The sequence below is a fragment of the Eutrigla gurnardus genome (assembly GCF_963514095.1).
Source record: "Eutrigla gurnardus genome assembly, chromosome: 15".
NCBI lineage: Eukaryota > Metazoa > Chordata > Actinopteri > Perciformes > Triglidae > Eutrigla > Eutrigla gurnardus.
The window spans coordinates 4,921,527-4,936,360 of NC_139938.1; the positions used below are offsets into that span (position 1 = coordinate 4,921,527).

General features: G+C 42.6%; 1 protein-coding gene across 3 annotated transcripts in view; it reads left to right on the forward strand.

Annotated features, from left to right (window-relative positions):
* LOC311025769 (roundabout homolog 2-like) overlaps positions 1 to 14,834 on the forward strand; it is a 73,922-nt gene that overhangs the window by 46,203 nt on the left and 12,885 nt on the right. For all 3 annotated transcript variants that reach the window (XM_084028857.1, XM_084028856.1, XM_084028858.1), the window contains exons 8-17: positions 1,180 to 1,351; positions 3,890 to 4,095; positions 5,497 to 5,578; positions 5,667 to 5,832; positions 6,496 to 6,662; positions 6,749 to 6,870; positions 8,201 to 8,432; positions 12,900 to 13,024; positions 13,114 to 13,285; positions 14,390 to 14,566. In XM_084028857.1, coding sequence (XP_083884983.1) covers positions 1,180 to 1,351; positions 3,890 to 4,095; positions 5,497 to 5,578; positions 5,667 to 5,832; positions 6,496 to 6,662; positions 6,749 to 6,870; positions 8,201 to 8,432; positions 12,900 to 13,024; positions 13,114 to 13,285; positions 14,390 to 14,566 — 1,621 coding nt within the window. The remainder of the gene's footprint in view (positions 1 to 1,179; positions 1,352 to 3,889; positions 4,096 to 5,496; positions 5,579 to 5,666; positions 5,833 to 6,495; positions 6,663 to 6,748; positions 6,871 to 8,200; positions 8,433 to 12,899; positions 13,025 to 13,113; positions 13,286 to 14,389; positions 14,567 to 14,834) is intronic.

Here is a 14,834-nt window from a genome sequence, read left to right on the forward strand (position 1 = left end):
TTCATTTACATGATGGGGAAATAATGACTAAAATGTAAAAAATGTCCAAGGGTCTTATTAATAGGATCAAAGCAGGTGACTGCACAATGTGGTTGTTTTCTACGTACGATAATGAAGTGGTCATTTATCCCCAATCTGCACCAGTCAGACCAGCCAATTCACTTAGTGAGAAACAATGTCATGTGCAACATTAGAGTCATTAGACATAATGAAAGCAGGCTAATGTCCTTTCATGCCCATCAGCTTGTCTGCTTGGGGTACAGAAATGGACAACCCTGATACTTCAATTTCATGACCATAACTGAAGGTTATTACAGCAGGATTATCACTCTCGAGGGTACACTGCCATTCAGACCCAGTAGGGAACAGACATTGACGTACTTTTCTAACTGAATTGTACATAATTGGTGGAATATGTAAGTAAACTTAAGACATGTCTTGAATACATCAGCTATTGTTGGCCAGGTATGTAAAGTTTAAATGTACAAAATACTTAAAAGGTTAACACCTGGTATTTTTCCACCTGGACCCCATGTTTCTGTGTCAACGGACTAATGGGGGCGCTGCAGCCACTCAACAACCTGTGAGCTTGGGGCAATTCCTCACCATTCATTTACATCCACAAAAGACATGCTCATATTGTTCTCTCACACTGTAGAAATGACCCTACAGAAAAACTAAACATTTTTCTTTTTTGCCAGATTCAGGCTCTCCACCGCCATTTAGAAAATGTTAAGACAATCAACACTTGAGTGATTATTATATTATAATAGTTAAAGTCACTTTTGTATGTGACCAGGGGTGACAATGTAATTTAAGAAAAATACGGGTCCGAAATTGACCCTTTGGGTACAAAACATAAATGAGCAGAACCTCGTCAGAAAGATTCAAACGACTTAGGAGCCAAGCAAGTTCAGTAGTAAGAGAGCTGCTAACAATGTGAAGAATATGTGTGATAATCTGTTTAAAGCAACGGATACATTTATGATTTAATCAATATCTAATTTATGAGGGTTTGAGAAGATCCAATTAACAACTTAATGTTTTTTTTTTTTCACATTTAGTTGGAAAATATGCTTTTATATAAGAAAGAAAAGTTATTTTTTGTCTTTTTGGACTCCCAAGCAAATATTCCCATCCCATTTAATTGACACTGTTCCCCTTCATCACTCCCTGTAGGATCTTCTGTTTCCCAACCAGCCAACACAGGGAGATAGCCGTGTTTCTGTGTCCATGAATGGAGAGTTGACCATTTCATCGGTGCAACGCTCTGATGCAGGGTATTATATCTGCCAGGCCCTCACTGTAGCAGGCAGCATCCTGGCCAAGGCCCAGCTGGAGGTAGCAGACGGTAAGGCTGGAAACACACATATGAGCTCTTCTTTTATATAGTTACAATATGTTAAAATTATTTAAAACGTCATTCTATTGTTACACCCTATTGTCCATGCGTCAGGGAAGCACATGCATGGTATAAGTCAATACAAAACACTATTGTATGACTGCAACACACAGTATATATACATATATTTACACAGGTAATTTCACCAGAAGGGAATCATTACTTTTCCTCACATGGTATCATCTGTAGGGATTTCTCCTAGTAGGTGGTAGATTACAGAAACACCATTGCTTTATTTAATGAGTTCTAATAATTATGGACAAAGTATAACATTGCTATGACATCATTTTGTAATTACAACTGCTCTTAACAGACAATATCCTCTGAATGTTCCTATCATAACATTATTCAGACTTCGGGCTGTGGAAGTAAAAAGTAGTTACAACACTCATTACAATTTAATGCCATTGTGAAGAGTACTATGTATTTGTTTTTGATGCATACTGGGCTTTTATCCAAAAACACACACACATAAGACGGCAGTGTTGTCCAGACTCTAATAAAACAGTGAATTTACCGTATCAAAGGCTATTTGTCTGCCCACGCACAGATCGGCCCAGAATGCATCTTACAGTATGTTCTGAAAGCCAGTCACCCACACAATCATCTATTTAATTATCACCTCACTTCGGTGAATGTGAATGCTCTGAAAATGATAAAACTGTGTAGAATAAAACCGTTTCCTTGATGGAGAGACACTTCAAAAAAACATTTCTGAACAAGGCTTTAATGTCGACATAAAGTGCTGAGCCGCTGCCAGCTGGGAGCTGTTTATGCCCTTCTATCCCTTCGTTTCTTGGCTTTTTCTCCCACACATTATTAAATTAACATCTGTTGAAGTGTTTTTGGAGAGGAAATGACTCCTGTTCCGTCACTCAGGGGAGTTGGATCAATATCAAAATGTTTGGTGCAGAGCGTGAGGGAAGGGAGAAAGGCGGTGGGTTGATTGATGGATGTAAACGGAGGGTTGCTGTGACACCAAATGGAGTTTTGCTAGCATTACTCACGACTTGAGAGGACAGTATGTGCTGCAGTGACGCTTGTGTAGAATGTGTAGTGCGTGGCAGTGCTCCTGACCACTGTAAGGACACGCACTCTAATGAATCATAGAAGCCTGGGAAGGTTGATTGTGAGGATGGATACAGAGTCGTTGTACGCAGCCATTTTGCTTGAAACGTGTTTGAAAGCTGAGCATACTGATAGACAGAGATGCAACAGAAGTAGGTTGACAGTTTTCTATGAGTGTGAAACTGGGTCAATATTAGAATGTTGTGTGAATGGGAATCCAAGCTGACCATGGCCGCTGCCGTCCACACAGGAGGCTCCACTTTTCAATGCCATATTTCAAGCATACAGCGGGTGAATAATTGATACCAGACATATTTTGTGTGTAGCATCGCTTTAACCCGTCTGACTGATTCCTCCGGACACTGAAGATGCCTGGAGGCTTAAATGGCTACCGGTGTGATGTTTGATCAAAGAGCACAACAAGACCTCGAGAGTTACCTTTTAACTCTAGTCTTGAGTTGTGGTATTTGTAGGAATTCATCATAGCTTTCTATACAGCAGATGGAATGTTTTCCTGAAAAGGCTATACGAGTCTAGTCTCTACTAGAGCCTTGAGCTCATAGAAAGAATAACGCTCAACATCCCTTATACAGCCACTTTCGCTAACTCTCACTGCACCTAGTTGAACTTGCCAATCTGCTTGAGTGCCGTGTTCCTCATTGTGCAGAAGGGGGTGTGATGGAAGATAAGGCAATGGGAACCTGCTGTAAACACTTGTACAAATGGAGACAGACCTGATAACAGTGGAGAGCAGCGGTGAGGAAATTGGAAGCGGGGGAGGTTACAAGGCCTAGAGAGCTTCGACACTCCAGGAATTACTGTCGCAGAGTGCAGAGGCTGTTTTCTGGATGATATAACATGCTTTAAAAAGCTTTAAAAGAGATGTATTGTTGTTCTGCTTGGCATGCTAATTCCAAGTTTAGTCTTGTGTGCGTGTGTGTGTGTGTGTGTGTGTGTGTGTGTGTGTGTGTGTGTGCGTGTGTGTGTGTGTTGGGGGAGGGGCATGCCAAGAGGGAGGAGGTACAGCCATGAGTCAGGCATGAATGTGTTGAGAGGTGTTATAAAGAAGGTATGGTAATTAGCACCACGGGTGAAGCATCGTTAATCCTCACCTAGTAATTAAAGCTCAAAGGTGCGATGCAGTGCCATGAGCACACTGCCTTACTGTGGAACAGTCACTTCCTCTCACAACAAATCCATCAGATTGAACCCTAACATCTTGGGCCTGCAGTCACTAATGCAATTACTGCAATCACAAATTAACACCTTGTGATAAGGTCATGTGTTTTCCACCCTCCTCAAATCAGGCAACATCTAACAAGTTAGAAAAGAATCGGTGCTATATGGGGAGACCATGACATCACCACCACAAGCAAGTAACATGCATTTAAAACACTTTCCCTGGATTACTATCCTTAGCCCTGAAGGACCGTCCTCCACCGATCATCCGCCAAGGCCCATCCAACCAAACGCAGGCGTTGGGAGGCGTGTCTCTTCTTAAGTGTCAGGCTTCGGGGGACCCGGAGCCCACAGTCACCTGGCGGAAGAACGGCGCCAGTCTGCTTGGAAAGGACCCGCGATTCTCCCTGCTGGAGCACGGCAGCCTTCAGATCCAGAGTACAAGGGTGGGTTATAGTCACTTATAGAGATATGCAAATATATATGCAGTTAGCAGTATGCTTAAACCAGTTTATTCCAATTTGGGACTTATTTTTGTGGTTTTGGCCATAAATCACATATTTATGCACCAAATTGTTCTCTTGCTGAAAACATAGTGACACTACTGCAATGAAGCATAAGCTTTTACCAAGATTCCCTTCCCTTTTTGATAAATCTGAAGTGGCCCAAGCAATTACAGCTATACCGTTTCACTGGCAAGGTTCTATCAGGATTCATTAAACCAAACAAAAGGTTGTTAATTACCTTTTGAGAGAATGTTTTACCCCAAAATGCGTCGTATCAATTGAATCTCTTGTTGATGAGTGCCTGCAAATGATAGCACTCCGCACACATTTCCCATTCTACTAACCTGCAAGTTCTCCTTCGGTGGGAAGGACTCCTATTTCTGTGACTGTGTTTCATTATTTTGATGACCCACCTTTCACTGCACTGTCAATAGAAACTGCTATAAAAACAAACAACATTTCAAACACCCGGAAGGGTTTCAAGTTGTTTTTTTTTCGTGTTTGTACTTCTATTGCATTTGAACAATGAAAAACAAATTCTCTCATCTGCCATTTCAGTTGAATGTAATTCAAATGGACAAGTGCAGTCAGGTTGCTTTTAAAAGATGAATAGCGAGAATAGACTTTTATAAGTTGTTAAATGCTGCTATTTAGTTTGAATCTCTGAGGCAGCAGTTAGACTCAAGGACTCAAGGACGGGGACAAGTGAGTGGTCCAAAGGGGCTAATATAATGGAGGAAGTGCAATATACAGTGTCCTGTCACGGTGTCAAAGTGCTCTTCCTGTGTCACTCTCCCTCCTACTCTCTCTTGAGAGATAGCATAGTTATGAGTGGCTCCTAAGGCATTGCCAATATAAAATAGATTGTCATATCTCTTATTCTCTGTGTCAGCAATGATGATGATAATGTTGATGGCTCGGGGAATAGGGGGTGACTATTATTGGAGGAAATCAATTAAGAAAATTAATGTAGGCTCTTACAGGGATCTTTTTTTTTCATTGGCTGGTGTTAAAGTTTCCTCATCCACTCTCCGGCTTCTCTCGAGCCAAATGCAGGCCAGTGGAGGTTAATGCGTTTTTACTGTACTACTAGCTGTGAACCTCTTTCAAAAGCCCAGAGTGACGTAAGAGCTTGTAGAAACCATCAGGGATCAGACTTGCAAAGTCTGGTGGACTCAGTCGAACACAATAACAGAGCTCAGCCTGAAAGCTGTAATCATTTGAGAGAATCTCTATTATCAAATCTTACACAGGAATTCTTAAAGACAGCCTCATCTAACTGTTTTGCTGTTTAGTGCATTTGGTGACAATTATGACAATATCACAATTTGTCTTCCACAGCTGTCTGATTTGGGGTTGTACACCTGTGTTGCCACCAGCTCCAGTGGAGAAACGTCGTGGAGCGCCTACTTGGATGTCAAAGGTCTGCTTCACTAGTAGTTTAAATGAAAAGGTAACACAGTTGTGCTCTTGCAGGTATTCATGCTGTCTCTCTCTCTCTTCTTTGTCAGACTCCACTGACCTCTTAGACTTCATGCCTCACAACGCAACGGCCCTCCCAGGGCCGCCCTCCAAGCCAGAGGTCACTGATGTTACCAAGAGCAGTATCTCGTTGTCATGGGAACCAGGGCCAGAGGCGGGCTCCCCAGTGTCCTCCTATGTCATCGAGGCCTTTGGGTATGTCTGTGACCTATGGCTTCCAGCTACTTTTAGTGACCCCAAACTTTCATGGCGGTAACAGTTAAAGCGGTCGCTTCTGCGGCCGTTCAATCAAATCAGGGCGGTTTGAAGTATGCTGAATGGCTTACAATGAATTTTATAAAAGGGAAAAATGTTCTGGTATTTAAATTTCAATGCTAATTATTTGGAAAATAAAAGCTATTTTTCTCAGCAGAAATTGATTGGCACGTGGGCATTGGCTTTCTTCTTTCCTTTCCTTATAATAGTCGGATAAAAGAAAAGGACTACAAAGGCGTTGAACGTGTCATTACTGTTTTTGAGGATGACAGGAAGTTTTTCTAAAGATCCCATAAGTGAGGATGGCATGTTATTGCTGTGTTAAATGGGATTTTTGCTTCCAGTCTCAAGCACCGAATAAACTGTCCTGATTACTTCTATAGTAATGATACCTTTCCTAAATTCCTAACTGAACATGGATAACTTTTCCTTAACAAATTTGATTCACCTGTTCAGACTTCACCTCGACTCTGCATAGCATGACCCACTTCCACAAAACCATGTTTCTTACCTATAGCACTTCAACAAATGTACTTATTGTAAGTCGCTTTGGACGAAAGCGTCTGCTAAATGTCCTAAATGTAAATGGTGCACTTTCTACAGCCAGTCAGTGAGTAACAGCTGGCAGACCGTGGCAGACCATGTGAAGACCACCGAGTTCTCGGTCAAGGACCTACGACCCAATACTGTCTACCTGTTCATCATCAGGGCAGTCAATGCTCAAGGGCTCGGGGACCCCAGCCCCATGTCTGAACCTGTCAGGACTCAAGGTACAGAAATAAGAATATACTGCAATTAATTCTTTAGCGACATGCATATCCACTCTACATGCACGCGTTTCCTTTTTCTCTCCCAGACATTAGTCCCACGGCACAAGGAGTGGACCATCGTCGCGTGCAGAAGGAGTTGGGGGATGTGGTGGTCAGCATGCATAACCCAGTGGTCCTTAGCTCCACTTCAGTGCAGGTCACATGGACTGTGAGTACTTGTATAACATTTTATTTTTCTAGTTTTACTTTCAAAGCAGAGAAACAAACCTCGCCTAAGCTTGTTTGGGAACTTTATACTTGGCATGTCACTATGTTTTGGATTAGTTGGCACTTGCACAGAGTCAATATTTTGAAGGATGGCTACACATTCATAATCTGAGCAGCTGGTGCTCTATCAATTTAGAATGGTTTGAGGAGATGTGGGTATCAAGACTAATGTTTCTATTCAGGGAAAAATACATCACCATTAGGTGCTACACGTGTCACTTCTGGAGGCAGTTTAAACTCAGCCCCTTTATCCGGGAAATGTTATTTCTGTCTGTTGGCAAGGTGTCCCGAGTGCTGCTGCTGTAGGTTAATGACACACCTAGGATGGGCTCACACTCGTCTGTATGACAACCTTGTATATCCGGCTTGCAGACGGACGCGGCGACAGGATAAACACGCGTTTTGCCGTCCGTCCGAATGATTCTGCAGACGTTATTCAACCAGGCTGCGTTTGTGAGAAACACACTCATTCAATATCCAATGTCAAACAAAAGTGTCTGCGTTGAAGACATCTCTGTGCTCTGTTGGTCTGAAGTCTGTGTTGCCATGTGTGAACATATTTCAGCAGCCTTTAATTGGGCAATCTGTTACTCAGCTAAACGTAAAGTGACAAAACAAAAAATGCAGCTGGTTGTAACCATAACCCTCATTCCAGACTTCCTCCTGATTAATTCTGCGAATATCTTCTAGGACAATATCAAACTGAATGTAGACGGGGGTCGTTTATTTTGATTCATGGCCTCAATCGGATAAATTATCTCCGGGTCTTGTGTTTAAAATGCTTTTTTCAGAAATCGTTCTGTTAATACGGATTGAGGCTACAGAGAGAGAGATCCATGCAAATATATTCTGACTGGTTTAATGAAAAACAGCTGCTTTATATCACATGTAAAAGCCTTCCCTTGCTTTTCTGCTTGTTAACAAGCCATAACTATGAGTTGCACATGTGTTACATATTTTATTATTCCATGAAATTTACCAGGGAAAAGAATGGAGAAGAACAAGAAGTCTAACTGTTTGTATCCTGTATTTTGAGTCCAAATTGTGCAGCGAAGTTCTTCACTTCACTGCACAATTCTCTTCACGTGGCTTCTTGCTCCTCTGCTGCTATATAAACTGTATGATTAACTAAGCGTGAGTTGTTACTGACGAAGGACGCACACTGAATGCTGATGCACGGCTCCAGAGCGCTCTACACACAGATGTGCCTTCCACGTCATTACCACACAGCGTGTCTTAATCCCGGTCCCCTCCTTTCATTCTCCTCTCAGGTGGAGAATCCATCCCAGTTTATTCAAGGCTACCGCGTTCTGTACCGGCAGACGTCAGGGCTGCCCTCCCCAGGGCCGTGGCAGATGCAGGACTTGAAGGTCGCCTCAGAGAGGGACATAACTCTCCCTGGTCTGAAGAAAGGCATCGTCTATGAGATTAAAGTGCGGCCGTACTTCAATGAGTTCCAGGGCGCGGACAGTGAATCCATGACAGCGCGCACCATGGAAGAAGGTAGGCGACTAATTCATTTTCTTTTCTGACAGTAATCAATTTCTCTGCTGACTTTAAGTTGCAAAGAAATAGAAGATTTAGTGACTTACGCATGAGCAGATGCTCTCGTGTAAATGGTCTCTACCTACTTTTATATTTAGTTGGTGCTAGTAATGGCCTCATGGCTAGATAGTAATGGATAATGGGATTTCAAGTACAGCCACCCACCCACGCACGCACACTGCTGCAGTGGCAATGTCCCCAGTGTGTGAAAACAGGTCTCCCAGACAGCACAGCGGGGGGCCGTGACAAGCCTGGGCCCCTGCAGGTTGGTGGGCAGAGGGTTAGGGCAGAAACTGTCAACTGTTTGGACCCCTGCTGCCATGTCTCCGTCACACACCAACCAGAGCTGTGTAATATGACCCACCCCAACACACACACACACACACACACACAGTTTCACTCTTCAGTTTATTGGTGATAACATGTCTGGGTGTCAAATAATCAGCGACTCATTCTCGGGCTCACTTTTTGTTGCACCAATGACATCATCGGTTGCATATTTTATTTCAAAATGGATGACTTGCAGTTTAATTTGATTAATTAATTATAGCCTTAATCCCTTGTCACATGGATTGCATCAAAAAGAGTTGCGCTCTTACTATGAGTCATGAGTTTAAAAAAAGTACATTCTATGTGACTTAACACTTTTCATCATCTTCGATGTCCATCAAGAATATAATATTGACTAAAGTATTTTTTTAAATGTTATTTATATTTTGTGTATGTTGTGTAGATTGCCAAAACTGAGTGCTGCTAAACAGTGTTTCATTGTCCTAACAATGGCAATAAAGATATATTCTTATATATATATATATATTACTTTTCTTCACTATCACAGTAATTGGAAATGAGAACTCATAATTGCTAATTCTGCTTAAATATTTTTTGCAAACTGGCATCAGTTTACAAATGTAAACAAAAAATGGCTAAAACAATATGCTCAAATCTGCTAAAAAACTATAAATAACGAGGATAAGGTCATCTTCATAGCTTTTTCCTAAGTGTGCTATGAGTGACATCATAGCCTCTCATAAAAGCAAACTCCATCCACTGATGAGGACCGCATCATCAGTTTGAAAGCTCAGGAAAGTTAGCTGATTGTTTTCTCAAACTACCATTTTCAAGGTCAAGCACTCCAAGAATGAACGTCCATGCTTCCTGTCCGGCAGAAACACGCGTTGAGCCTGCTGGCTCGGCATGAGGACCTCATCACGTAGTTTATTGCATTCATGTGCCTCACCAGCTGGACTGGATGCAACATGGCTTGTACTGAACTGAGAACAAGTTATGATGAGGCCGTTAATGCATCTTCCTCACAGTGGGAGCATAAGGGCGGCTATGAACAGGGGCTGCAGAGTGAAACTCACCTCACTGCAGCCCAATTAAAATGGCCGTGCAGGATCACTCCAGGTCTCTGTGGACTGGGCTACTCTCGTTATTTGGGATCCTGGAAACAAGAGTATTGTGGTACAGGGGGGAAAAAATTGGTTTGATCCAAGGATACTCTTGAGACTGGAGATGTGCTGCTCTGCAGAATTACGAGCAAAACCCTCTATCCATCAAAGGCGGATTGGGAATGTGCCACTGCCTTTGTGAAACGCCAGCGGAGGGCATCTTAGGGGTCTCGGAGGTCAAAACCACCGATGCCTCCCACTGCATTAAAGGGAACATGTGTGTAAGATTAATGATCCTCATCCCTTTGATGAGTTGTTGGTGTGAGCGATGTGGCCAGAGCCGGTCGGTCCTGTGACATGACGGTCATCACTGTCACCCATAGGATGTGCTGGCTCTCCAGATGGAAAATCAAAGGATGTAGAGATATTACGAGACCATGGCCAGAGGGTCAGTGAATACAAAAGCCATCCTGTGTGCAATAAAACTCAATGGTAGATGGAGTTAGTTCTACATTGCACACGTGTTATATGGGGAGAGGTATGTTGACACAGTAATGTTTGCTAATTCCTGAATTAATTAGCTTAATTGGTGCACTCATTTGCATAGCAGGTTATGTTTACCCCTTTATACCCCGTATAGCAGGACATTAAGCAGCTTAAGTGCCTTTTGTTTAATTGCACAGCTGTGAGTAAAAAGCTGAAACGTTCGCTCAGACACGGGAAGCATTAATTGCTTTAAATGACTCCCCAGCTACTGTGTTCATCATCAGTCTTAATATCAGTATTAGTCACGTTAGTAAGAGCATATTCTTTGATATTTTTCCGCTGTTGTGGCCATTGATTGTAATGTTATCCTGAGTCATTACTGGTATTGTAGCCATTGCTCATCATGGGGGATAGTTCTCGTACATATGGAAATTGCAGAACTACACTTAATGGTTCCTGTCTTCTCCTAATGTAAACCTTTGACGGGCCGGACAAGCTCTATTAGTTTGCTGAAACAGCACCACTGATAAGACATTTGGAAAACCGGAGTGCACTTGCATGAGTCACAAGAGATAAACATAAATATGTTTTAAGTTAAATCACGGTGGTAGATTGAAGGATGTGAAACTGAATGCATAGTTAGTGTGGTCATAGCTCTTATTCTGTCCTCATGTGCCAACAGTCCAACGGCGGAAGTTTTGTAAAGAATGCCCCGAGCGTGCTGGCAGTTTGCATTCTGTTGGGTGTTTTTGATTGTTTGTTTTTCCCTTATTAGATTAATTATTGTGATTTGATTTTGTGAAATTTGGCCTCCAAACATGATGTATTACCTACGAAATGATGAGGCAGAGAGCCACAGAGAAGTCTTGTTTTCTTAATGTTGGTCGGTAATGGTTGGCTTCCTTCCACTACAGTCCACCTGCAGTTATACTGGTTAACATTTGTTTTAAGCAAGTATTACTTGTGTTCATGCCAGATGGTATCTCAGCTATCATTACATAGTAGTTTATATTTGGCTCCCTTGTTAATTAATGAGTCATTTTTTGCAGTGCAGTAGACCCATCACTTTATTGTGGCAGTACATCTGTGTGAGTTAGTTTAACAGTAATTGCTTCAGAAAGCCAATACTGTCCAAATTGCTGAATATAGATATCCTCAAACTGGGTTGAGTCAATTTGTTAAATGTAATAGAAATAAAGTGCCTCTCATATGGCAGATTTTAATTCTTTGTACTGCCAGGCTGTCAAATACTTTGCCAACATGCCGTGTGCGTTTAAAGCCTCTCTTTTAAGCATGAGCACCATTCAGGAAGGTTTGCTTCATCAACTAAAAAGAAAAAGTCATCTTTTTTATCTGAGTTAGGTGAAGCAGATGTTGAGAACTTTCCCGGTGTCGGAAGAGTGGCAAATGTCAGTCTCAGGTCCGGCACATACACACTTTTGTATCCTCCTAATATGATCTACAGATACAATCAGGACACCGTGCACATGTTCATTGCATTTTCCTCCAACCATTTTCCGAACTAATCCCATCTGGAGAAGTCATGTTGCTCTCCGGCCAGGTGGCAAACAAGACAATCCAGTCATGGCCCACCTGCCTTGGCTTTTCTGCTCCGGTGTGGCATTCAGCGCCTTGCTTACATGGGCCCACTGCAGAGAGCATTCTTCTTTTTTTTTACTTCCTTAATTGGCTGCAGCGTAGTTATTTCATTCACTCAGTCAGAACATAATGATAGTTTTAATGGGAACCACGAGGAACCGCGTTCCCAGAGCGGCGGTGTAGTCCGTTCAGAGCGAGATGATGATGTGCTCGGTTGCATAGACACGGTGTTTGCCTCCTGCTGCCTGCAGTCTCTTCAAAATCAAATCGCCAATCTGTCTGTGCAGGTTATCAGGCCAGTTTGGTTCATTTGGGGGAAAAAATGACCCATTAAAGAGATGGTTTGTAGCTGGCACCATGAGACAAAGCACCACATTTCTGTTGATAAGCCATCTCCCAATCCTCATTAAAAGACATGGTGGCTGATCATCGTCATTCAGATAAGTTATGCAAAATTTAATACAGCTACTTTGAATGCATTTACATGGTCATAGTGGTTCGAGGCCGTTATGAGAATGGTGTTAGCTGCTGGGCTCAGCCACCTTTGCTTGGCTGTGAAATTCCACTGATATCTATCTGCTGGAATGGTTAGTAGAGCTCAATTTGGACCTTGAATGCTTGGAGTGTATAAGTTATGATGCTGGTAAGATAATCAAATCTTATACTCAGTGTAATTAAATATTTGTTTAGGTCCCAGTGCATCCCCTCAAAAATCCTATCATTAAGATGTAAAACTGAGATGAAGTGCTCTGGTAGCCATCTGCCACGCTGGCTTAGACAATGCCTTGTTGTATGGCTTGCTGTATAAATATGAGTTGAGCTAGTGGGTGAGACAAATCCTTCTTTGAGACACCATTTTCTGTTAAAAAACAATATGCCAAATCATTTTATCTTTTTTTCTTATGAATTCCTTTGTTTCTTTAATGTTTCCCCCCCGACCCATCAGCACCTGGTGCACCACCGCAGCAAGTGACGGTGTTGACAGTAGGGAACCACAACAGCACATCCATCAGCGTGTCGTGGGACCCTCCTCCCTCCGACCAACAGAACGGCATCATCCAAGAGTACAAGGTGGGATCCGACACTGCACCCAAATGGAATATTTTAGTAACGTACTGTACCTCACAATGAAGTCTGTCTGGCGTGTCTCTCTTTGTCAGATCTGGTGTCTGGCCAACGAAACCCGCTTCAATATCAATAAGTCTGTGGACGCGACCATCCGTTCAGTGGTGGTTGGGGGGCTGCAGACTGGAGTGCAGTACCACGTGGAGGTGGCTGCAGGCACCAGCGCAGGGGTGGGGGTCAAGAGTAAAGCCCAGCTCATCATCCTGGGTAATCCACTCTCTCACACACACACACATACCAAATCTGGAGTCAAAATGACCCCATAATGGGGCAGCCAGGTCTCCATCACAGACCGGGATCTGGAAAAATGACTTATCAATTTATTGTACTTGAAGGAAGAAGATTGTGCCGTACAACGCAGACGTCTGCCGAGAAATCAATTGCGGTCCATTAATAAGTGTAGTGTCTGGTAACATTGTGCCAAGTTATGTTAGCCATATCAATAATCCTCTTCAATATGTGGGCAGCTGGCGCTAACACAGTCAACAGTGTTTTTGTAGGAGCTTATCAGCCTATCACATCTTATCAAACAGCTAAAGGATGCCCAGAGTATATAAGCCCAGAATCAATACCGGAGCCCAGGCCAGATGCTCTTCATCTGTGACTTTTGACTGATATATAATAACACCCTAAACACACAAAGAAAGGGAAACACAGGCGTGTGGACTGAAGCTTAATGATGGTGGGGGGACAGGGAGGGCGGGGCGGGGCGGGGGGGTCCTGCTAGAGACTGTGAATCTAATTTCACAGCACAGTAGCCGCAACAGAAAATCAAACTCTGTCAGAGCTGCTCTGTCAATCTCATGTCTTGCAGCTCAAGTTGATAAGTGCACTGCTGAATTGATTTACTCTGCCTACATATTGGATGCACTGATGCCATTTTTTGTTGTGTGTTTTTTCTCTCTTTCCTTTTACCACAGTTATCCCATATGTGTGTTTTTTTTTTTTCATTTATTTTGTGGTTTCAGTTCATAGCTTTTCCTGTGGTCCATGTGTCTTTAATATATATTGTGTTTATTTTATTTTAAACTTCACAATTTCACCTGAACAATAGATCTTTCATTTTTATTGAAAACATCTATGCATTTGTTTTTATTTGTTTCCTAGTGGGTTAACCAAAACGCTGAAGCTATACACAGAATAAGACAAATAATCAAACATTTCCTGTCAGATAGATTTATCATTTGCATATAATTTTCGCAATGGAAGTGGAATTGATTTTATTTGTGTCCCAAAGGATCGTGCAGCAACGACTGAAACATAATTGTTTGTTCATTTGTCTGGGTGTATATATGTGTGCGGTGTCCCCAGGTGCAGAACTCAGAGACGTAATGACGGGTTCGGAGGGCAACAATAGCATCTCAGACGTGGTGAAGCAGCCGGCCTTCATCGCTGGCCTGGGAGGGGCCTGCTGGATTGTTCTCATGGGCTTCAGTGCCTGGCTGTACTGGAGGAGGAAAAAGAGGAAGGGACTCAGCAACTATGCAGGTACAAAAAAGAAAATCAATGTACATGATCGTGCACCGACACTGAATCTAAAAGCCCACTAGGCCTCTCTCTCGTCGCTGATGTGACTCCATTTGAGCTGGCTAAAATGCAGAACAAAGGAAATGTATGCAGCACGGATGGAAATAGGCCCTATTTACTTTAATTCACTGTGCACTGATGTGCATCAACTGTGCTGAGTTCCATCAGCACCGCACCTCAACGGTCTAATACGTCCATGCCAAATAAGTAATTTAACATCCCCTTCCAT